The sequence below is a fragment of the Colobus angolensis genome, unplaced genomic scaffold (assembly GCF_000951035.1).
Source record: "Colobus angolensis palliatus isolate OR3802 unplaced genomic scaffold, Cang.pa_1.0 Scaffold10, whole genome shotgun sequence".
NCBI classification, from domain to species: Eukaryota; Metazoa; Chordata; class Mammalia; order Primates; family Cercopithecidae; genus Colobus; species Colobus angolensis.
Window position 1 is genome coordinate 6,831,681 of NW_012110919.1, and position 26,136 is coordinate 6,857,816.

At 39.9% G+C, this 26,136-nt stretch overlaps 1 protein-coding gene across 4 annotated transcripts in view; it reads right to left on the bottom strand.

Annotated features, from left to right (window-relative positions):
• The window catches only part of NTN4 (netrin 4), a 129,323-nt gene that overhangs the window by 17,148 nt on the left and 86,039 nt on the right, over nucleotides 1-26,136 (bottom strand). For all 4 annotated transcript variants that reach the window (XM_011934147.1, XM_011934142.1, XM_011934135.1 and 1 more), the window contains exons 6-7: nucleotides 8,524-8,737; nucleotides 7,730-7,845 (exon numbers count right to left, since the gene is read on the bottom strand). In XM_011934147.1, coding sequence (XP_011789537.1) covers nucleotides 7,730-7,845; nucleotides 8,524-8,737 — 330 coding nt within the window. The remainder of the gene's footprint in view (nucleotides 1-7,729; nucleotides 7,846-8,523; nucleotides 8,738-26,136) is intronic.

Consider the following 26,136-nt stretch of genomic DNA (forward strand, 5'->3'; position numbering starts at 1 on the left):
CAGACTATGTAGCATTAAAGCAAAAAAAGTTCATAGTAAAGACTTGTTTTATTTTTCAAATGCTGAAAAGATAAATATGATAACTTCATGTTGCCTCATCTTTCCCACCTTCTTTCCTGTTGTGATTGGATGTGAAGCCAGTAGGAAAATTATCATATGATTATGTTAAGTGAAAAAACCATGATACAGATGGGCAAATAACCTTGTTTCTCAGATTTCGGTTCTTGATTCTTGAGGGGTCCATATGTTCTCTATGAGAAGGTTTTAAAACTGTGATTTCTCTCTGATCTAAAACATGGATTGATGGGTGGATAGAATTTAGGTGGTGGATATGTGAGTGTGCAACTTCTAAAACTTCTCTGGATGTCTGAAAATTTTCATAATAAAATGTCGGGAAAATTATCACAGACATTCTCAATCAACACAACTTTGTGAATTCATACTTTAGCACATCCTGAGCTCCAAGCATATAGCAATATTAGATAAAGGATGGAAAAAAGACATAGCCTACATCAAAAACTAGATATGTATCTCTGTGGACTAGAAATGAATGTTTTTAGTTTGTTGATACTTCTTGAATTAAAAAATTTTTTAAAAAGAAAAGAAATAAATGAATATGCATTCAGGGGATGGGGCCTGAAATAATAGGTCTGTGGGATCTGCTTTCAGCATCAGGCAGCAGTGGTCAGGAGTTCAGATACAAAGGAGTTAATATGACAAAAAAGAGATCACAGCCAGACCCCCCCCCCCCCCCTTTTTTTTGACGGAGTCTGGCTCTGTAGTCCAGGCTGGAGTGCAGTGGCCGGATCTCTGCTCACTGCAAGCTCCGCCTCCCGGGTTCACGCCATTCTCCTGCCTCAGCCTCCCAGTAGCTGGGGCTACAGGCGCCCGCCACCGCGCCCGCCTAATTTTTTGTGTTTTTAGTAGAGACGGGGTTTCACCGTGTTAGCCAGGATGGTCTCCATCTCCTGACCTCATGATCCACCCGCCTTGGCCTCCCAAAGTGCTGGGATTATAGGTGTGAGCCACCGTGTCCGGCCAGACTCACTTTTTAAATCTTTTTTTTTTTTGAGACAGAGTCTCGCTCTGCCGCACAGGCTGGAGTGCAATGGCCGGATCTCAGCTCACTGCAAGCCCCGCCTCCCGGGTTTAGGCCATTCTCCTGCCTCAGCCTCCCAAGTAGCTGGGACTACAGGCGCCCGCCACGTCGCCCGGCTACAGACTCACTTTTTAAAGACAGAGATTGGGTAAGGCTCTCCTTGCTAATGAAAGGAGGCTGGGAAAAAACAAGAAACCAACCACATACACAAAACCCCAAACTATTATTCATGGCCATTTGATGAAATTCTTAAAAAGGGCTCTGCATTTCATCCAGCATCTAGTCCTGCAAATTATGTAGCTAGTCCTTAAGTCACCTAGAAAGGAATCCAAGTTGCCCTCCTGGTTTTCAAAGAATAGATATAATACAATGAAATTAGATTAGAGATCATCAGTAAAAAAAATATTGTTTTTTGCTTTTTTTTTGTTTTTGAGATGGAGTCTCCCTTGTCACTCAGGCTGGAGTGCAATAGCCTGATCTCAGTTTACTGTAACCTCTGCCTTCCAGGTTTAAGTGATTCTCCTGCCTTAGCCTCCCAAGTAGTTGGAATTACAGGCACGCACCACCACACCCAGATAATTTTTTTGTATTTTTTAGTAGAGATGGGGTTTTGTCATGTTGGCCAGGCTGGTCTTCAACTCTTGACCTCAGATGATCCACCCACTTCAGCCTCCCAAAGTGCTGGGATTGCAGGTGTGAGCCACCGTGCCCAGCCCCGGGCAAAAAAAAGTATTCAAAAAACTCTAATGTTTGAACAAGTAAATATCCTAGACAACTCAATGGATTAAAGAGAAATTCTTAATGGTAATTAGAAAAACATTTAGAACTTGAATGATAATGAAGATACTACATATAAAGGCCAATAGGATCCAGATAAAGAGATCTTATAAGGAAATGTGTAATCTTAAGAGAACTTGTTAAAAATAAGAAAGACTAAAAGTAAACGGGTTAATAATCACTGGACTCACAAAGGTAGAAAAGGAATAAAAAAGCAAACTTAAAGAAAACATAAAAAAAGAAATAATAAAGATAAGAGTAGAATTAGGGAAATAAAGAAAAATTAAATAGATTGGATCAAGTTAACCAAAAGTTAATCTTTGAGAAAAGCAAATTAAGATCAGTATAAGACAAGAAGAAAAAGACACAGATAAGCTTAGGGACGAAAAGAAGATTAAGGACAGATTGAGTAAAGGTTTAATAAATTATGAGTGAATACCATGTATAACTCTATGCCAATACAATTTTTTTAAATTAAAATAATTGGTGGCTGGGCGAGGTGGCTCATGCCTGTAATCCCAGCACTTTGTGAGAGTGAAGCGGGTGGATCACAAAGTCAGGAGATCGAGACCATCTTGGCTAACACTGTGAAACCCCATCTCTACTAAAAGTACAAAAAAATTAGCTGGACGTGGTGGCATGTGCCTGTAGTCCCAGCTACTTGGGAGGCTGAGAATTGCTTGAACCCGGGAGGTAGAGGTTGCAGTTAGCCAAGATTGCGCCACTGCACTCCAGCCTGGGTGACAGAGCGAGACTCCATCTCAAAAAAAAAAAAAAAAAGAATTGGCAATTTTCTAGAAAACTTTGATTACCAACACCAAATCATAAATAAAACAAATTAATAACCATGACAGATGTCAAATCAGTAATACTTTCGGCTACTCATAGACATTGTGTCTCGATGGCTTTATAGATAAATTCTAACAAAAATTCAAGTAACAGATGATTCTATTCTTATATAAATAATTGCAGAGAGTAGAAAAAAAAAACATAGTGGGTAAGGGGACCTCCTAACTTACTCAAATACACAATGCAATACATTAAATTATAGGCCAATATCAATTATAAACATCAATATGAAAATCCTAAGCAAGCAAATAAACAAATAAAAGACAAAAACCCTAGCAGATCAAATTCAGCAATGTATGAATAAAAATACATCACAGCAAATAAAACTTATCCTAGGACTAAAATAATAGCTTGATAATAATTGCCATTCTGACAAATAACAGATGCTGGCAATGCTGTGGAGAAATAGGAATGCTTTTACACTGTTTGCAGAAGTGTAAATTAGTTCAGCCATTGTGGAAGACAGTGTGGTGATTCCTCAAGGATCTAGAACCAGAAATACCATTTGGCCTGGCAATCCCATTACTGGGTTCATATCCAAAGGATTATAAATCATTCTACTATAAAGACACATGCACGTGTATGTTTATTGCAGCACTATTTACAATAGCAAAGACTTGGAGCCAACCCAAATGCCCATCAAAGATAGACTGGATAAAGAAAATGTGACACATATACACAATGGAATACTATGCAGCCATAAAAAAGGATGAGTTCATGTCCTTTGCAGGGACATGGATGAAGCTGGAAGCCATCATTCTCAGTAAACTAACACAGGAACAGAAAACCAAACACCATATGTTCTCACTCATAAGTGGGAGTTGAACAATGAGAACACATGGACACAGGTAGGGGAACAACACACACTGGGGCCTATCAGGGGTGTGGGGGATGAGGGGAGGAAGAGCATTAGGACAAATACCTAATGCATGCAGGGCTTAAAACCTAGATGAGGGGTTGATAGGTGCAGCAAACCACTATGACACATGTATACCTATGTAACAAACCTGCACACTCTGCACATGTATTCCAGAAGTTAAAAAAAATAGAATAGTTTGATAGCAGAAAAAAATTATTTTCAAATACCACATTGATAGATTACAGGAGAAAAACCATCTGATTTTCTCAAAAGATGCAGATAAGGCATTCAGCTAAACACAAAACTCATTAATAATAAGATTAGAAATAGAAAAGAATAACATTTACTGGATAAAGGCTACCTACCAAAAATCAATATCAAGTTTTATAGTGGTGAAAATTTCAAACTATTTCCATGAAATTTGGGAAAACATTGTACTGGAGTCAAAAAAAATGAGGCATGAGAACTACACAAGTAAGACAAAACTGTCCTTATTTGTCAATAACATAATGGCCTACATTAGAAAATCCAAGATAATCCATACATACTGGAATCAGTAAACAAGTTCAGCAAAGTCGCTGGATACAAGCTCAAAACACACACACACACACACACACACACACACACAAAGAGTACTCCTTTATATCATTTAAAAAATTCAGGTAAAGAACACTTTCCCAATAGCAATAAAATCTAAAGGTATCTAGGAGTAAATTTAATCAAAGACAGGTCAAACCATTTTGGAGAAAAGTGACAAATGCTATTGAAAGGCCTTAAAGAGGACCTTAATATATAGAAAGGTATCTTCATGTCTGGGACTACTCGATATTACAAAGCTATCATTTTTTTCAAAATGATCTATAAAGTCAGTGCAATTGCAATAAAAATCCCAAAAGAGCCTTTTGTGGGATTTAATAAACTTAATCTAAAATTCACACAAAAGGCAAAGAACTGATAGCTAAGGTAATTTTAAGAAAGAACAATGTAATGAAGGGACTTGCCATATCAGATATCAGGACTCATTATAAAACTGTAATAATATATTGTGGTATTGGCTCATGAAACATGATAGAAAGACAAGATACAGATCCATTCATACATAGAAACTTGATATACGATAAGGTAGCATTACAAATAATGGCCTCAGCCGCTCATTCCCATGACCACATCTTAGACATCGCCATTATCAATAACTGCTACTCTTCCAATCTCAATTTCAAGCATCCCATTCTTTGACCTCTACATCCTATCCTAGCTTGCTTCCAACTTCAACAATCCTTTGAAACCCTATAATCCTTGATCCTACCTCATTTCACCCTCATATCCCTATTTATCCAGTTTAAATTCCATGAGCAGTTATTGCCCTCTTGCTTCATTCTCGCTTGGAAAAACCTCAACCCAGCTTAAAGTCATCTCTTTGTGTATGCCTACATCCACAATGCTGAATGTGACTAGGGAAAACACACAACCATGCTGACTGGCGTTACTCTAAATGCCACACCTCTGCTTGAAATGCTCCAATGGCTTCCATCTTACTCCAGGTGAAAACCAAGGTCCTCACAGTGGCCTCTCTGCAGCCTCCTTACATTTCCTCTTCCACGTGTCTTCCCAGCTTACTCTGCTCCAGCCACACTGGCCTTCTTGCTGTTTCCTGAGCTCCTCCTCAGGGCTTTAAAGACTTGCTATATCTTCTGCCTAAACTCCCTTTCCTCTGCCACCTGTATAGCTATCCTTCTTACCTCCTTCAGAGTTTTTTTCCCCCTCAAATGTCACTTTCATAGGGCTTACCCTGATCACCTTATTTAAAAGTGTGTTCCTCTAAAATATATCTTATCCCCTGTCCCTGCATTATTTTTCTATTATACTAAACATTTATTATACTAAATATTTTATTTGTTTATTAGCTGTTTTCCTTCACTAGAAGGTAGGAGACACAGAGGCAGGGATTTAATGTTTTGTTCACTTTACTTACAGTGCTGCCTCACGACACAGGTACTTAAGAAGTATCTGTTGGAGGAATGAATAAATTTATAAAGAACTACTACAAATTAGTAAGAAAATTACGATAGGAAATTCACGGAAAAGGAGACCTGAATGGCCAAGAATAAAGACAGGTACTTCTATAACCATTTAAACTGTGAACATTTAAAACTGTGAAAACCATTCTTAGCGCAGTAGCCTGCAAGTTATAGAAAAACAGGTGGCTGACTTGGCCTGAGGGCTGTGGTTTGCCAGCCCCGGCCTGGTGACACACCTTCTCAGGTGCAAAAAGTCACATACAAGAGAACATTCAGGGCAGTGTTATTTATAATGGTGGAAAATTAGAAATTGGAGATATCCTAAATGGCAAACAAATGAGAGAATAAAAATGGTATACTCATATAACCGCTTTTATATGAATTTTTTTTGACATGGATAAACCTCAAAACACTACATAATCAGGTAAAAAATGTTTCGCTTATTTGCATTTCAGAGATGTGCTCTTGCTATGCTGCCCTGGAGTTCTGCGGCTATTTACAGGTGCTATTATGGTGCATTACAGCCTCAGACTTCTGGGCTCAAGTGATCCTCCTGCTTTAGCTTCCTGAGTAGCTGCTACTACAGGCGCACACCACCAAGCATGGCTACCTAAAAACATTTTGAAAGAGTAGATAAGATATCATGATGTGCATGGAATTCTGAAATACTCAATATATATATATAAGTAATAAAATAGTAAAAACATGAGAGCGGATGATCAACACCAACTTCACCATTGTGGTTATTCTGTGGACAAAGGGAGGCAACTGGGCTTGTGTCTGGGTACATGAGGTACTTCAAAAGCATCTGTAACATTTTATAACTTAAATGAGAATATGAAACAATTATGGCAAAGTGTGTGATTTGCTAACCCTTTGAAGGTGTGTGTATGGGTGCTCATCGCATAACATTTTTGCTATTTGTAATGATTCATAATAAAATATATTTAACTTGCTGTGAGTTTAATTTGGAGCATTTGGTGAGCACTTTATATCCAAGTGTTGAGCAAGATTTCATGCCCACATTTGAGTTCGTGTTAAGGAACAAGTTAGCACTAAATACAATAACTTGCTTTTCTACAAGAAAAGAATAGGGGCAAGATGAACACAGAAACTGAGAATTCATACCACTATCACGGCACGCCCTTTAAAAGAAGAAACAGAACAATATCATAGGGAAATTGAGTCAGAAGAAATAGGAGCCCATATTGAGTAAACTCAAAGAGCTTTATTTATGTACTGAGCAGTGTTTTGGCTTTGGTACACATCATTTTTCATATTCAGTTAATGTCATTAATTTGAATTTTTGGCTTCATTATTTGGCTTATATTTAGTTTGTAAAATTACTTTTGCTTTCTAATTGTAAAACTATAAATATAAGGAGTTCACATCTGGCTTTTGCTTTGTACCTATTAAGTTAAGCTAGGTTTATAAGAATATTTTTCCTTTCAATGGATCTGTACATTTCCAAACCTAATGTATTCAGTAGGCACTTTTTTTTTCTTTTTTGAGACAAGGTCTTGCTCTGTCACCCAGGCTGCAGTGCAGTGGCGTGATCACAGCTCACTGCAGCCTTGACCGCTCAAGTGATCCTCCCACCTTAGCCTCTCAAGTAGCTGGGACTACAGGTGTGTGCCACCACACTGGGCTTTTTTATTTTTGTAGAGATAACCCTTGCTATGTTCCCCAGGATGGTCTTGAACTCTCAGGCTTAAGCAATCCTTCTGCCTTGGCCTCCCAAAATGCTGGGATTATACTCACCCCACTCAGTAGGCTCTTCACTGTGTTTTAGAGTGAGAAAAACATACCAAAGTATTAACAGTGGAATAATGAAATTTTCGGTGACTTTTTTTTTTTTTTACTATGATGTTTTGCATTTTCCAAATTTTCTATACCAACTACATATATCACTCTTATCATCAGAAAACAAACAAAAATGTGTTAAAATACCCCTTAGCTATATTTCACAGTTTCACACTTATGGGGGTCACTATTTTATTATACCATTAAACCCCAGAACTAAAGAGTTCCCCTCATAGGCTCCAAAAGCTGGACCCTGGTTTGTCACATATCACTGTTACACAAGACCAGACCTGAAAATATGATGCCTGGTTACATCCATCTCACCTGAGTGTAGAAGTGCAGAAAATCCCTGTGCATCCTCCCACTCCCAGGCTGATTCGCTCTTATTGTGCACGGGACGGAAGTCAGGAACTTCGTAATACCAGTCTATGTCTGTGTTGCTAACAAAATAGAAAATGATAAAGAACATATTGAGGAACTTTTTAGAACTTGTATAGAAATGAATCTAGAGAGATTTAAACCTTATCTTCTACCTTCCCATTTTTCCTTTTTCCAGAAATAGTGGTTTAAGGAACTATTGTGAAGACAAATAATTTATTCCGCAAAATGAACTAGAGGATCTCTAGAATCTTGCGAGAACAAATTACTTGAGTTTGTAATTTGACAAAAATTCTTGGTTTTGTTTTAAAACAGAGTTTTACTCTTGTTGCCCAGGCTGTAGTGCAATGGTGCAATCTTGGCTCATTGCAAACTCCGCCTCCTGGGTTCAAGGGATTCTCCTGCCTCAGCCTCCTGAATAGCTGGGATTACTAGCACCTACCATCATGCCCAGCTAATTTTTGTTTGTTTGTTTGTTTGTTTTAGTAGAGATGGGGTTTCATCATGTTGGGCAGGCTGATCTTGAACTCCTGACTTCAAGTGATCCACCTGCCTCAACTTCCCAAAGTGTTAGGATTACAGGTGTGAGCCACCGTGCCTGGTCTGACAAAAATTCTGTAAAAGGGATGTGCAAATATATTTTTGCTTTATTAACAGAATGCAAGATTTTCCAAATCACTATAGGTTTTCAAAAGAGCCTGAAATACATGCAGCTGAGAGCAAGAGCCATGCACATTCACCTGCTGGTGCAGTCTCCAGTGATAGGGTCGCAGCTCCCCGCACAGTCACATGGTCGACAGCCGTAGTCTCCGAAGCCCCAGTATCCCACCATGCACCTGTCACAATGTCGCCCTGCCACCCCAGGCTTGCAAGGGCAGTCACCATTGCTGGGGTCGCAGAAGGTCACTGAGTTGGCAGGAAGGACAGCTGATCCTACTGGATGGCAGGAACATGCTATAATAGAGAGCACAGAGAGGACACGCAAGGACCATGAGTGACTGTAGATCACCTGTGTGAACATTAGGCTTGACCATCCCCAAGTGGCTTCCGTTTACCATACAGCATATTTCTGAGACTCCTCCTTTAGCCAGTGAGTGTATGCTCAGAGAATGAAAGCTAATTAAATGACAGATAAGCGAGATATAATCAGAAAAGCATGTCTGCTGCAAAAATAAACACATAATTTATCCTAATATGGAAGGCATGAAATACGAATGCCCTTTGGTTGGGGTGATGAGGACGAACCAGCAAAGAGACAGAGTGGAAGGATTCAGTGAGAAAGGAAAAGACATCGCGAGAGTATAGTGTTCTGGAAGCCAAACAAAGAAGGTTTCAAGAAGGAGGGCTGCATCAGCTGTGGCAGACGTTGAAAGGTCAAAGAAGATGGGGCAGGGGATGGAGTATTGCATTGAACGGCATGAAGGCTGCTGCTGTTCTTCACAGGAAGAGTTTCAGTGTAATACATAGTGAGATGGAACCCAGTGGAAGAGGATTCAGGGGAGAATGGGAGTAGAGGAATTCGAGCATGCAAACAGTAGCTCTTTCGAGGAGCTTTTCTTTCTTTTTTTTTTGAGAGAGGGTCTCACTCTATCACCAAGTCCAGAGTGCAGTGTTATCCCCATGGCTCACTGCAGCCTCAACCTCCTGAGCTCAAGCGATCCTCCTGCCTTAATCTCCCGAGTAGGTGGGACTACAAGCTGGCACCATCATGCCTGGCTAATTAAAAAAAAAAATTTTTTTTTTTTTTTTATAGAGGCAAAGTCTTGCTATGTTGCCCAGGTTGTTAAACTCCTGGCCTCAAACAATCCTCTCACCTTGGCCTCCCCAGTACTGGGCTACAGGTGTGAGACACTGTGCCTGGCCACAAGTCCTTAATACTAATCAAAAGTCCTTCTCCTTAGCCCTCTCCCTACTCCCAGAATTGCTTATTGCTCAGTTTGACAACCTGCAGTCATTTCTTTGTTCTTGGGATGACAAAAATAGTTGAACAAAGTGCATATATATATGTGTGTTTGTATACAGACATACAGACACACTTTTTTCACATATATGTATGTGTGAAATGTGCTTTTTGGCCTTATCACAAATTCATGAGCCCTAACTTCAGTTTTATCTCCAAACCAATGCTCACCAACTCTATTTTTGCTTTTTTGAAATAGGGTCTTTTCTTGTTCCAGGCTGGAATGCAGTGGTGCTATCTCCACTCACTGTAGCCTCAACTTCCTGGGTTCAAGCAATCCTCCTGCTTCAGCCTCCCAGAGAGCTGGGACTATAGGTTACACGCCACTATGCCCAGCTAATTTTTGTATTTTTTGTAGAGATGGGGTTTCACCATGTCCAGGTTGGTCTCAAACTCCTGGACTCAAGCGATCTGCCCACCTCGACCTCCCAAAGTGCTGGCATTGATTACGGGCGTGAGCCACTGTGCCTGGCCCATCAACTCTATTTATTCAATTTTACCTGGATTTAAAAAAAATAATATTTCTTACAGTGGCTGTCTCAGAAATTCCCTAGGCTTCTCAATCAACCTACCCACTTAGTCTGATTCTAATTCGCTGGTAGGGTCCTCTGGAAAATCTTTTCTCCATTTCAAAATCTTTTTCGTCTTCCCACTGCTTTCTCTGAGAATCAAGTGAGAAACACTGGGAGAAACCTCGACTGACAGCTCTGCCTCCCAGAGCCTCTGTGACCTCAGGCGAGAAATATAACTTTCCTGAATCTTGCTTTCCTTATTGTGGTATCTACATCTCACGGAGAGTTCATGCAGTCACACACTGAAGAGGCCAGTTCTTCATGCTGCACCTTCTCAACAAATATTCTCAACCCTGTTCTCTCATGTTTCCCCTTGGAAACTTCTTTTATTGATTATTTTTCCTTAAAATATCAGTTTGGCTTCAAATCTCCACTACTGACTAACTGTATGACTTTGAGCAAGATACCTAGGCTCTCACCTCAATTCCCTTATCTGCAATGAAAATAAAAATGGGACCTATCCTCATGCAGTGGTAAGGATAAAAAGAGATTATGTATGCAAAGCAGTTAGTGTGATGTCTGGTACATGACTAATAGTAAATTAATTAATCCAATAGATAATTCTTTTTTCTTTAGAGAATAGTAATAAACTACTATTAATTAATAGTAAATTAATTAATCCAATAGATAATTTTTTTTTTTCCTTTCACTCTGTCACTCAGGCTGAAGTGCAATGGCGCATCACTGCTCACTGCAGCCTCGACCTCCCAGGCTCAAGAGATCCTCCCACCTCAGTCTCCCAAGTAGCTGGGACTATGGGCACATGCCACCACACCTGGCTAGTTTTTAATTTTTATTTTTTTTGTAGAGACAGGGTCTCACTATGTTGCTCAGGCAGTCTTGAACTCTCGGGCTCAAGTGATCCTCTTGCCTTGGCCTCCCAAAGTGCTGGGATTACAGGTGTGAGCCACTATGCCCATCAGATAATTCTTATAGAGATACAGGATCTATGTCTATCTGAGAAATGGTGCCAGTCCTCAGGGAACTTACAGTCTTGTGGGGGAAACAGAGAAGTAAATAAAAGATTTGCATCCATGTGATGTGCTGTAACAGAGGTATACATAAAGCACCGTGGGAACACAGAGGAAACGTGAAGGCAACACAGGCTGAGGGAATCAGGTGGGATCCACAAAGGAGGGGTCATTTAGCGATCTGAGCCAGATCATAAAAGATGAATAGGAGTCTGCAAGTTGAAAAGGAGGGCAAGGGGCTGGGTGTGGTGGCTCACACCTGTAATCCCTGCATGTTGGGAGGCCAAGGCGGATGGATCACTTGAGGTCACAAGATCGAGACCGGCCTGGCCAGCATGGTGAAAACTCATTTCTACTAAAATACAAAAATTAGCCAGACGTGATGGTGCACGCCTGTAGTCCCAGCTACTCAGGAGGCTAAGGCAGGAGAATCACTTGAACCTGGGAGGTCCAGGTTGCAGTGAGCTGAGATTGCACCACTGCCCTCCAGCCTGGGTGACAGAGTGAGACTCTGTCTCAAAAAAAAAAACAAAACAAAGAAAAGAAAAAAAAAGAAAGAAAAGAAAAGGAGGGCAAGGAAGGCAAATGCTGATTCCAGCTCAATCTTCAGACACTTTCCCCAGTGCATCTTTTTAAAATAAATTTTTCATAAATAAATTGTGCTAAGAAACACATACCATACAGTTGACCGTCTTAGCCATTTTTGGGTGTACCGTTCACCCCCACTGCATTTTACGTTTCTGCATTGTGTGGGAGCTCTTACTGCATCCTGGAAATGCTACGCTCTCTGATGCCTCAGTGCCCCTGGCCCTTGGCCATGCCTGTGTGGCCTTTCCCCACCTTGTCCATCTAGATTCTGACAGGCTTTCTTGTACCACTCCCTCTAGACAGTTAGGTACTCTCTCCTCTATGCTGCCTCTTTGTGTATATTTCTATTTTGTGCCTATCATAGTGCATCATTATTATTATTTTTTCCATTGGAAAAGGATTTTATTTCACCATAAAAATGCAAACTGGAATAAACATCATCTTTCCTAATGCGAATGTTACAGCTATTTTTAAGTATTTCTGAGCTTCACTTTGAGAAGCAAACAATTATAAAATTTAACAAGTTTGCAGCCTTAAATCTGTTTGAGACATTCCATGTAAAAATAATTTAGTGAACAGCCTTTTTTTCTTTTTTCTTGTGATGGAGTCTTGCTTTATGGCCCAGGATGTAGTGCAGTGGTGTAATCTCGGCTCACTGCAACCTCTGTCTCCTGGGTTCAATCTCTTCTCCTGCCTCAGCCTCCCAAGTAGCTGGGATTATAGGTGCCCGCCACCACACCTGGCTATTTTTTGTATTTTTAGTAGAGATGGAGTTTCACTATGTTGGCCAGGCTGGTCTCGAACTCCTGATGTCAAGTGATCTGCCTGAGTCAGCCTCCCAAAGTGCTGGAATTACGGACATGAGCCACCATGCTCAGCCACAAAACAGCTTCTTAAAAAAATTATTTGTTGATATGCCTGTCTTCCTTACTACTAGAGTCTGAATTCATTGACAGAAGGATCTTTATCTTCTTATTTTTATTTTTGGGGCCCCAGAATAGTGTCTAGTACATCATAGATGCCCTAATCAGCGTTTGTGGAATTGACCTGGAGGACATTCCAGGCTGCGGGAATCCTATGTGAAAGGGCGTGGCCCGTGTGGGGAATGTGAGAAGTTGTGTGCCTGAGTGGACACTGAGTGGAAAGCAGCTGAAGGAGATGAGGCAGAAGAAAAGATGTAGAGTCAGGTCGGATGGTGATAGGATCCCAGGTTGTGGAAATGCCTAGCTTTGGAGGTTGAATTTTGTCCTATGGGCATAATGAATCATAAGAAGTTGTAAAGCAGAATTATGACATGGTTAAAATTGAATTTTGACAGACACTTTGGAGGCATTGTATAGACTAGAGTGGGGAGAGGCTGGTGGCAGCATAATCAAAGAAAAGAAAGACAGCAAGGAAATGACTAAGACAGTAGGTGTGGGAACGGGAGGTAAGTTTGGATACAAAAAACTTATTTTTTAAAGTTAGAATAGATAGGGTTTGGAGACCATCTGGAAGAAGAAGAAAGAGTTGTTGAGGGACAAATAGAAGTTGGGGAAGATTTTCAGGTGTCTAGTTCATGAAACTGAATGATTAGTGACACTATTCAAAAAGCTCTAGAAGAGAGGACTCGAGAAAGTTGGGGCAGATAGATCCATGTTGAGGGTGGAGATAGGGAAGGAAGGGAAAAAGAATGAGTTTAGGATCAAACACATTAAGCTTGAGATGCTTAAAGGCTATCTTAAATATATCCTGAAAATATTCTGACACTTAGGAGAAAAGTTGGGGTCACAAAAAAGTTTTGAGAGTTGTCACCCAACGGCAGTTGAAATTAGGAGGGCTAGATGAAACTTCCCAGGGACGGTGTGTAGAGTGAGAAGATGATCAAGGATAGAACACGGTGGAAACATCCATAGGTACTGGCAGTTGGAGGAGCAATAACTTGCAAAAAGATTATTAAGGAGAAGGCAGAGAAGGAGGAGAAAAAAAAAAGAGAAGCCAAAGGATGAGAAAGTTTCAAGCAGTTAACAGTGTCAAACAATGCAGAATGCTCAAGTCATATACGATGGACAATAGGCCTGTCGATCAGGAGGTCATTGGTGACTTTTGTGAGAACAGAAGCTGGAAAAATACAGGCCCCGATAGTGTACTGTCCTACTGTTCAGATCTGTCTTTCATCTCTTTAACCAATAATCATTACAGCCATAGTTCTCAGACCAGTATGAATGTGTGAGGTTTGCAAAAAATTTCTAACATCTGTGCAACCTCCCCCTGCCACCCTCCCCATAAGCTCTCTTTCATTGAGAACTACTACAATAGAGCATGAAATATTGCTGCTTCTGCCAAAGGTATGAATTGTCTTCTTGAGAAGAATCTCATATTCATTCATTTATTAGAATCTCATTCATTGATTGGCTCACTCAACCAACAAATGTTAATTATAATAATTCTAATGTTTATGAAGCATTTGTAGTTTTCAAAATGTGGTCACCCCTTAGCCAAACATGTAAGGTCTTTCGTAGCAGAGCCCTAGCCTACTTTTCCAGTCCTTCCTCTCATTATTCTCTTGCATATAGCCCTTGTTCTAATTAATTGGGACAATTTCTAGACACACCCTCCATCTTTCTTGTTTCTTTTCCTTTATTAATTTCAATATTGAAATCTTTCTTCCCATAACAATCTTTCAAAATTCTACATGTCCTTCAAAACTTATATCAAATGTCACCCGTAAGGGTTGCTGCAATTCAACCATTTGGGGTGGTTAGCGTGCTCAAGGTAGTAGCTCTGTTGGTATCTTCCCCGTTAATGACAGAACTTTTGACATACAATGATATTCAGAAAAGAAAAGTGGGGTTCAGCACCCTTCCCTCTGCCACCCCCTCCCATCTTACCAAATGTGAAGCCACGGCAGTCACTACACTTGCCCATCTAAGGGACAGGTCCACCTTCTTTTAGAAGTCATTCCTTATTCCAATGCAGTTGAGTATGATTTACCCTTTCTTTGTAACCCTCCTGTGCTTTAAAGAAATATTTCTTCTTATAGCTCTGATCGCATTCTTCTTTGCATTAGACAACTGGGGGCTTTCTTTGTCTATCACACCAGTCTGTAAGCTCTTTGAAGTTGAGCATGGGCCTTACTCACCTATCCCCTGCAGTGCTTAGTGGAGGCAGACTTGAGTTTAACTCCTAGCTGAAATTTGTTTTACCTTTCTGAGTCCCACATTTCTATTTTACCAGGTTTTCTTGAGGACTAAACCAGAGATAATGTACGTCACTAGCACTTAGTAAGACATTAGCAAATGCTAGATTACAGCTGCTGAAAAATGACCCTTGAACTGAATTAAAACACCATGATGTAAGCACTACTTACAAAGGACAATGGAGGAAAACAGCATAGGAGACATTGTTTGAAAGGCTAATAATGTGTGTATTTAAGGCAGCATTTATTTACCTATTCACTTACTCAGCAAACATTTAATGGGCACCCGCTATGTGCTAAGTACTGTGCAAAGTGCCAGGGATCTAACTTGAATCTGCCATGTGCTAAGTACTGTGCAAAGTGCCAGAGATCTGACTTGAATCTGCCATGTGCTAAGTACTGTGCAAAGTGCCAGGGATCTAACTTGAATAAAATAGTCTCGGTCCTTGAAGAGATCCCAAATTTAGAAGAATTATTCCAAGATTTTTAAAAATCGTAATACCGAGAAAAGTAAAGATTTTGCCTCTAAAACATTGAGGTTCTAAGGAGAACATGTTTATATTCATACAGTTATGGTAATCACTGTCTCTACATTAAATTTCCTAATTTTTTTCTTCACTGGGTTTTTATTATGAGAACATTTAGGCATTTTTCTCTTAAAGTATCAAAGCACTATTGATTTATGGTTTGTTTCTAATGAAGAAATAATTCATGTGGATTATATAATATGCAATATGAATATATCAAAATGCTATATTCAAAACAGTGTAGACATTACTTAAAATGAATTCTCATACTCTAGTATGAAAATTATGTAATTTTAAGATGATGAAACCTACAGTTACTATATCACTCAGTTAAGTCAGTTTGGTTCTTAAAGCAGATAGGAGAGATTTAGCCAGAAGAAAGATATTATAAGAACCCCTTCTATGGTAATATATGGTAGTCCACCACTCCTATCTTTTCCTCTAATAGAAAATGCAAGCGTTTTCAGGAGTGGACCTGTCCCTTCTACCATATATTTTTAAAGCTACACTCATTTCAGGAATGGCCAGAGAAGAATGTGTTTCTGTCGTATGTGCTAGTAGATTTCTGTCAGTGTGACTTCTCACATAATTACAAGATAAAGATACCATTTGGAAACTATGCAGAACTAGCTCCAGGCAGAAGGCACTGACATCTTTCATGGCATACTTTTTCAAGACCCACACCAAGGTCTGTCTTGAATACTTATCTCCTGAAGCTCGAAAGCAGTCAATATCTGACACATACAATCGACATTTCTTATTTTCTTCCAAAATGCAAACATATTTTCTTCTTGTTTGGAAGGAGAAAGGATCTCTTCGTGTTCTGGTTCAGTTCTGATTCCCCAACGTATATTTCTTACTAATTGTTGATTCTAAAATGCAACCCAAGAACTTACTTTTTCACAATAAATGTCAAAGTTATGACCCAGAGTGACATAAGTTCTTAACTTCAGCTTTGTCTTTTTTTTTTTTTTTTTGGTGTTGTTTGTTTGTTTTTTGAGACAGAGTCTTGCTCTGTTGCTCAGGGTAGAGTGCAGTGGTGTAATCTTGGCTCACTACAATCTCCGCCTCCCAGGTTCAAGCTATTCTCATGACTCAGCCTCCTGAGTAGCTGGGATTACAGGCATGTGCCACCACGCCTGGCTAATTGTGGTATTTTTAGTAGAGATGGGGTTTTGCCAGTTGGCCAGGCTGGTCTTGACCTCCTGACCTCAAGTGATCCATCTGCCTCGGCCTCCCAAAGTGTTGGGATTACAGGCGTGAGCCACCATGCCCGTCCTGTCTTCTTGTTAGACCAGTTGAACCATCATCATATACTATTATGTTGACATTAATTATTCTTTTCATTATAATTTTTAGTGTTCACAGCTCTGATGAACTGTCCTTAAGAGCCAAAATACTACATTGAGTGGTAACCAGGTATATTTAGAAGCTGTGTGGCCTAGGTGGTAGATCACTCATCATTGGAGTCATCATTTTCCCCCTAAAACATCTGCCCTAACCTGCTCTCACTCACAACCATGGTAGCAAAACAAAATTATTAAAAACGTCAATTTAATTTCCAGATATTTACACAAGAGTTCATCAATAATGCATGAGACTTGCTTTGAATAGTACTTTTTTTTTTTTTTGAGACAGAGTTTCACTCTTGTTGCCCAGGCTGGAGTGCAATGGTATGATCTCGGCTCACTGCAACCTTTGCCTCCTGGGTTCAAGTGATTTTCCTGCCCCAGCCTCCCGAGTAGCTGGGATTACAGGCATCTGCTACCACACCCAGCTAATTTTTGTATTTTTAGTAGACATGGAGTTTTACCATGCTGGCCAGGCTGGTCTCAAACTCCTGACCTCCGGTGATCCACTCTCCTCAGCCTCCCAAAGTGCTGGGATTACAGGCGTGAGCTACTGCGCCTGGCTGGTACCTTCTTTACCGAAGTGTTCTACTGGAAGAAAATCTATGGTAACAGTGCAAAAGTTTTGAAACAGATGAGGTAGAGGAAATGAGTACTTTACAAAAGATTTCACAACAGATTCCCTTCAAGTAATGAATTTAGATAATTGCTGAATGTGATAGAAATTTTATCTGTAGTTACATGTTCGCAGTAATACATCTGAAAGTGAAGCAGGGCCCCCGGAGCATTTATAGAAGAGGACGCAATGCTGCTGTGTAGGACTTTTAGCAGGAAACACACCTGTCAATGAAACAGTGGATGGACACATTTTCAAACATCTTGTGCATGCACAAGGCTCTAAAACTAATATTTGTATCAATCACAAAGGCTGACAATAAATACAGTCGTTTGGAAATTTGCTGTAAGATTTCTTAGAAGACAGAAAATAAAATAGAGGCAATATAATAAAGTTGGTAAGAGCACAAGCTTGGGAATCCGACTAAATGACTAGATCCTAACTAGAACTAGATTCCAGTGATAAGGCTTATTATTTATAAGACCTTGTGAAATTAACTTCTTCAGCTGTCAGTTATGAAGGAAGCCACAGGGATGTTTTGTGAGGATTGAGATCATGTATGTAAATACTTAGAAATGTATCAGGCATCTAGTAGCACCAAATGCTAAAAAAAAAAAAAAACTGGATATTATTATCTAGATGAAACATATTTGTATAAAAATGCTCACCACTCATTCATTCATTCACTCGCAACTTTACCAAAGGATTATTGAACTTTAAGGTTAATATGAACTATGCTAGGGGCCGAAGATACAAAGATGACTACAAAAAGTCGTATCTCTTGAGTGAGAGAAGAGAGAAGTATAGATAATAACAGGGCAGTAAGCATTATACCCAAGGTAGTTCAGGGTGATGAGAATACAGGAGCAATGAACTGCCTCATTGCAGATATGGTTTTTTTTTTTGAAAGGAAACTAATGATCTGACTGGCTTTCGAAATAGCCTCCATGCCTTTGTCTCAGAGAGGAACACTGCTTTCTTGACTACTCTAAGTTCTATGAAATTAAGTTACTCTCTTGTTATATGTTCCTTTCCTTGGACAAAAAAATTTAACCTATTGGCCAAGTGCAGAAGCTCATGCCTGTAATCACAGCACTTTGGGAGGAGGGCGAGGCAGGCAGATCACTTAAGGTCAGGAGTTCGAGACCAGCCTGGGCAACATGGCGAAAGTCTGTCTCTACTAAAAATACAAAAATTAGCTGGGTATGGTGGTGCGCCCCTGTAATCCCAAATACTCAGGAGGCTGAGGCAGGAGAATCGCTTGAATCTGGGAAGCGGAGGCTGCAGTGAGCCGAGATCTTGCCACTGCACTCCAGCCTGGGTGATAGAGCGAGACCCTGTCTCAAAAAAAAATAAATAAATAAAAAATAAGTTAACCTGTTACTCTCATTTTGTGGATCAGAGTATGTTGAAAAAAAGGAGAGTGTGATCTATGGTCCTGCTGCCCAGAAATATCATGTAGGACAAGAGTCACAGCGGTCAACCTGCATGAATATAAAAAGTATACAAACACAAGCACAAAACGGGAACATAATGGAACCATTATGGCTCCCTTTAGTCTGAAGGGATTGCTATAGCCTTTGATGGTGGAGTCAAAGGAGGTATTGCTGCCAGTTTATCTTTATTCCCACCTTCTGCTAGAACTCTAGGAGTCTGCCTGCCTTCCACTGAGGGAGTGATCTGTGATCTCAAGCTCGCTGTTGAAACCACCAATGGAACTCAGCATCTTACCCCTTTGAAACTGGCCTCCTTTAATATTACCTGATGGCTCTAACTTTTGTTATTTTGTTAGTAAAAGCTACACTGGGAGAAAAATACCCTAAAAGTATTTGCTCCTGATTTAGCTTTTCTAAAAACAGAACTCAAAGTTCAAGGCCCTCAGCTGGGAAAGAAGCTGCTTGTCAAGATCTTTCACCACGGCCCCGGCGGCCACTCCCTCGGCAGCGCCTCCAGGCTCCCAACATTGTTTTCTCCTGAAAAGGCCAAGGCCCTACAGAATTTCTGAGGCGGATTTTTAATAGCGAAGTCATTCCAAAAGCTGCCCAGCTGCCTGCTGAATTCTTAGAGCAAGGGGGACTTGAGATGATTTCGAGACACAGCTTTAAAGAGGAAAGGACACAATTTGAACTGTTATATATAAATTAAGTGTGAAGTTAAATAGTAGATACAATGAGATCTTTTATATTATTTTTCTTTTTGGCACCGTTTTCTTCTTTCCTTCTGCTATCAACTATTTTTGCTAGTGGATGAAAAGCTATAAAAAAATAAGAAAAAGTTATAAATGTGCTTTAGTCTGTGAAAGGCTGTACGGTACCCCTTTACTATCCTAGGAAACATTTTTCTATTGGTCCGTGCAATGTTATATACATTATGTTCAATGGTAGCTGGTTCCACAATATTCAAGGTATATTTAATTTCAAATAAAATTATGGCCAGGCGTGATGGCTCGCCTGTAATCCCAGCACTTTGGGAGGACAAGGCAGGCAGATCACTTGAGGCTAGGAGTTCAAGACCAGTCTGGTCATCATGGCGAAACCCCATCTCTACTCAAAATACAAAAATTAGCTGGGCGTGGTGGTGCAAACTTGTAATCCCAGCCACTTGGGAGGATGAGACACAAGAATCGTTTGAATCCAGGAGGTGGAGGTTGCAGTGAGCCGAGATGACGCCACTGCACACTAACCCGGGCAACAGAGTGAGATTCTGTCTCAAAAAAAAAAAAAAAATGCTTGAATCAGTCTAATAAGAAAACAACCTGAATTATGATTTGCCTTTCATTTACTGGAGTTCAGTGTCTCCTGAGTTTTGTACATCCTACCCAAAACAGGGGTACGATGCATGAGATCTGCCTCTAAAGCTTTAAAAAATAAATGTACAGTATTTAAGTATGTTTCCTGTCTTCGACACACATTTAAATACATAATGCAAATAAATACAAAAGTTATAGCCTTTATTTTATTTTATTTTGAGACAAAGTCTTGCTCTGTCGCCCAGGCTGGAGTGCAATGGCATGATCTCAGGTCACTGCAACCTCCGCCTCGTGGGTTCAAGCGATTCTCTTTCCTCAGCCTCCTGAGTAGCTGGGGTTACAGGTGTGTGCCACCACGCCTGGCTAATTTTTGTATTTTTAGTAGAGACAAAGTTTCACCATGTTGGCCAGGCTGGTCTTGAACTCCTAACCTCAAGTGATCTGCCCACCTCAGCCTCCCAAAATGCTGGGATTACAGGCATCCAGCCATAGCCTTTATTTTTAATGCTTTACTATGTGACTGCTGCTCAGCGTCCCTATTTAATTTCTGTATCATTCCTTTCCTGTTTACTAGTTGTAGCTGGGCCAGTTACTATTTATTCCTGGGTATATCTAAGAGATCTTAGGCAGCTAAAAAGCCAATTTTATATTCTCGATTTGCTATTTCAATTAAAACTGAAGAAAACACTTTTGCATATACAGACAAATTTTATCATGGGAAAACTTGGGTACACCATTCTCTCACTCCCTGCTTCCCTTCCTCTTTTCTTTTCTCTTTTCTTCCCTGCTGCTTCTCCTCCCCTCCCCTCCCCTCCCCCCTTCCTCCCTCCCTCCCTTCCTTCCTTCCTTCCTTCCTTCCTTCCTTCCTTCCTTCCTTCCTTCTTTCCTTCCTTATTTTTCCACTTGTTCAGCCTCCTGTATTTCCAGTCTATTCAGCCACCTAGCCAGGAACTGGAGTTATCCCTAGCTCCTTTTTCCTTTGGAGAAACAAACTCTATTGGCTGTGTCTATCTTCGATCTCACCTTTGAACTGATGTGATTCATCCTGCCATAATCTGTCATGCTCTCCTTTTTCTTCATAATACTTATTATAGCTTTTAATTACATATTTACTCGGGGAAATTTATTTAGAGTCTATTTCCATAGGGAGAGAGACTATTTTGTTGCATAGACAGTGACTAGAATAGGCCTGTCACATGAGAGGCACTGAATAAATCTAGGTTGAGTTTTTTAAATTGAATGATTTGTGTCATTTAAAAAAATCTTTCTTAATAATTGATGATCTTTTGGCCTCCAATAATCTTGTTCTGATTTCTCACTTCATTGCTGTCACTATAGCACACTGTGAAGGGCCAGAGGATGGGAACCACATCTTTTTATTGCTGCATCCCGCAAACCTAGGATAATGCTAAATTATCCTAGGTTTAAAATGACCCATTTTAGCAACTCACTCATCTTTGTTGCATCAATAAATGAATGTGCCTCTTAATAAGCAACAACCATGAAATGATTTTATGTTTTGATGAACCTCCTAGAAGGTCCATACTACTCTTTATAGATTTCTATTAACAATATCTTAACACCACAGGATTGCAATACTGGATACTGAATACTAGAAACAGAAAACCACCCCTACAAATTTATGGTAAACTCAACTGGTCAAAACAAAGCAGATCATTCTGCACCTTCCCAGAGCAAGACTATATCCTATATTTAATGCTTCAGTCCGTCCGGCTTTATTATTTATGTTTTGTAAAAAAAGTTCTTTCCAGGCACGGTGGCTCACACCTGTAATCTCAGTACTTTGGGAGGTTGAGGCCGGAGGATCACTTGAACCCTGGAGTTCAAGACCACCCTGGGCAACACAGCAAGAGCCCGTCTCTACAAAAAATAAAAAAATAAAATTAGCTGAGTGTGGTGGCATGGGCGTGTAGTCCCAACTACTCGAGAGGCTGAGATGGAAGGATTATTTAAACCCGAGAGGTCAAGGCTGCAGTGAGCTGTGATCATGCCATTGCACTCCATTCAGCCTGGGCGACAGAGCAAAAACCCTGTCTCCAAAAAAAAAAAAAAAAAGTTATTTCTTCTAGCTTGATAGGGGACACTCTCTACCCGTAAGTACTTTTCACTGGCAGCAAAATTTCTTTCATCTGAATCAATCTGAAATTCCTTTCACTCAATTACATCTGATTGGAACTCTTTGTTCTAGGAAAGTAAATTATTTGTTGCCGCACCTCTACTTCCCCCTTACACCTTTTGAGTATTCGTAGAAAGTTGCTGTAGTATCCTTGAGAAATTTCCTGGTTAATCTGACAATATTTATCATCTTTCACAGTTATTCATTAGTATTTCTTTTCTCGATGGTTTTGTTGGCCTATCTGGAATATTCTCCAGTCATTTCCATCTTTCCTGTGCTAAGATTCTTTAGGATGAATTCAGTTCTTTAGATTCAAATGCTAGATGGCTATTTATCAGTAAGCAGAGCCTTACAAAACTAAAGACGTTTACTTTAAAAAAAAAAAAAACTAGGTTCTATTATTTTTGCCTTTAAAATACATATCTTATTATTTCTTCCTTTGGGTTTTGATTCTATTTTCATTAACTGGGTCACAGTGTGTAATAGAGTTCTTTGGATCTTTGTAGGTCATTGGATCTTTGTAGTCAGACCAACCTGGGTTCAAATCCCAACCTTGGCACTGACCAGCTATGTGAACGTGGGCAAATTATGTACAACCATCCCTCCACATCTGTGGATTCAGCATTCATAGAATCAACCCACTGTGGATCAAAAATATTTAAGAAGAAACCCAATAAAAACAGCAATACAACAATACAACTAAACACTACAGTATAACAACTATGTACATAGCATTTACATTGTATTGGGTATTATAAGTAACCTAGAGATGATTTATAGCATATAGGGGAGGTGTGCATACGTTATATGAAAATACTAAGCCATTTTGTATAAGGGACTTGAGCCTCCATGAATTTTGGTATCCTCGGGGATCCTGGAACCAATCCCTCGAGGATACTGCAGGTGGAGGAATAGGGACAACTGTAATCAATTTAAGTCTCGGTGTCTTCATTTGTAAAATAGAAAATATGCTACCTAGCACATAAAGATTGCTAAATTACCTAGCACGCTCTCTGATCCATGACAGCCATTCACCAAATGCTCCTTCTCTTCTTTATGCTCCTTTTAATTTTGTCCAGACTTTCTGAAGATTTACATATTTTCTAATTGTTTGCTTGATTATTACATATCCTCATCAAAAGAGAATGGTATACTATTTATTTATTCAGTGAATTACTGAATTCCACTTTCTGCTTGGAAGACATTTTAGGGAATTTCATGACCTCGTCCACTTCTCTTCCCAAACATGACTGATTTTTATGATTCATAAATTTGTAAAGTTTTGGCTGGGTGTAGTGGCTCCAGCCTGTGATCCCAGCACTTTAGAAGGCCAAGGTAGGAGGATCACTTGAGCTCAGGAGTTCAAGACCAGCCTGGGCAACATAGTAAGACCACGTCTATACTAAAAACAAAAAATTAAAAAATGAGTTGGACATAATGGCACATGCCTGTAGTCCCAGCTACTCAGAAGGCTGAGGCAGGAGAATTGCTTGAGCCCAGGAGTTTGAGGCTGCAATGAACCATGTTCATGCCACTGCACTCCAGCCTGGGCAATAGAGTGAGACTCTACCTCAAAAAAAATAAAATTTAAAAAAATCGTAGCTTCTCCTTTTTTGGTGAATTTTAATATGTGTTATTTAATCTTTTTAAAGGATTGCCTTAATATGATTATTATGTTATGACATATCTATTTTCTCTATTTCTCTTACTTCTTAACCCTCTGCTTTTACTTCCTGGATTAAAAAAAAAAAAAGAGCTGAGATTAAAGTTTCCCAACTATTACTGCCAAGTTACTGTTCTATTTAAAGTGTGGTTTCCACAAACAGTTACTTCATATTCATTCTATGCTGGAATCATTCACAGTTGTTTCAATATAAAACAAGGATGTCTATGTTGTATATATGGTATAAAATGAACTCGTGGGACTTTGCCAAACGTACAATTTGAAAGAAAAAGCCCACAAGTTACTATTCGAAGAGATCTCAGTGACCTTTGGGAAGGAATGGACTGGTTTACAGGCATGAGAATAAACAAATGAAAGGTGCTTATGTGGTCTTACATGTGTAATTGTAGTAAGGTATTCTGGATTTAATTACTGTAAAAATTGTACTTGAAAGATAGACTGAAATGAAAGCATCACTACACAAGAGGTAAAATGAAATAACTGTTCAACAGAGATCATTGCAAACAGAAATGCAGAGACTCTTCCTGAGAGCATCACGAGAAGGAACTATTTGAGTAGAGTGTGAAGAATGGCAATAGAGACTGAGGCAAGAGAGTCACCCATCCAAAGCACCTGCATTTCCATCAGTTAAGGAGTTTTCACCTAAGTTAGAAAGAAGGAAAAAAAAAAAAGATCTGGATGATATAACCCTTTTTTTTACAAAGATAGCTGGTTCATTTGGGTAGGTAGCCATGTAACCAGATGCTATCTTGGTAAATGCTTGGTTTGGGTTTTAGGGCAGAGAGACCAAGTTTATTTTTATTCATTCTGTGCTAAAAGGCAATTGACTTCATTTATTTTGGCCCATCAGGGAGGAAGGAAGGGCATGTCAATCTTTCAAGAGGTTGTTTACTTTGACAGAGAATGAATTCTGCTTTCTTTTCCATTTTCTGATTTTTCTTTTAATATGGACAAAGACTATGTAATAGTTAAAAATATGTGTCTTGGCATAAAAGTCAATAAATTTATTGTAAAGGAATTAACTGTTTGTTTCCTAAAAATAATTCTGCTCTACAGGCATTTCTTTAAACACGTGTTTCAAACAGTGTGTTCTTCTAAAGTGAGGAATTTTTTTTTTTTTTTTTTTTTTTTACTTAGGGTCTCATTCTGTTGCCCAGGCTGTGTAGTGCAGTGGCATGATCATGGCTCACTGCAGCCCCAAACTCCTGGGCACAAGTGATCCTCTTGCCTCAGCCTCCTGAGTTGCTGGGACTACAAGTGCATACCATCATGCTCAGCTAATTAATTATTTTTTAAAGAGAGCTTATGCTAGAGACAAGACTGCTATAAGCAGTGGTTTTCAAATGCTGGCCAGGAGACCAAAAGGCTGAATCAGAATCACCAACGATGCTTTTTAAAGGAATGCAGATTTCTGTCCGGATGCCTTGTTGGAGATTCTGATTCAGTGTATTCTGGGCAGGACTCTAAGAGTGCATATTTTCAGTAAGTGCTCCCTAGTGATTGTGACGCACAGCCAGGTTTGGGAACCAATGACTAGGGAGAGCAGCTTGAGGTGAGAGAAGTGGGGCTGTGAAAGTGGAGGCAAGGCCTTGTCCAAACCATTCTACTTCTGACTCAGAGTCTGAGTCTGACTTCCTGATGAAAAACAACCTGAGAGTTTGAAACTGGCCACAGTGAGAATGTCTCAACCACAGAAATTGCCTAATGGTGTGAATCAGGTCAGGGTTCCCTCCTACCACGAGCCCTGCTGCAAAAGCCAGGATACACCACTGTCTAGGAAGGTTTTCTTTCCCTTCCTTCCTTCCTTCCTTCTTTCCTTCCTTCCTTCCTTCCTTCCTTCCATCTTTCCTACCTCCCTACCTCCCTTCCTTCCTTCCCTCCCTCTTCCTTCCTTCCTTCCTTCTTTCTTTCTTTTCTTTCCTTCCTTTCTCTCTCTCTCCCTTCCTCCCTCCCTCCCTTCCTTCCTTCTTTCCTTCCTTCCTTCCTTCCTTCCTTCCTTCCTTCCTTCCTTCCTTCCTTCCT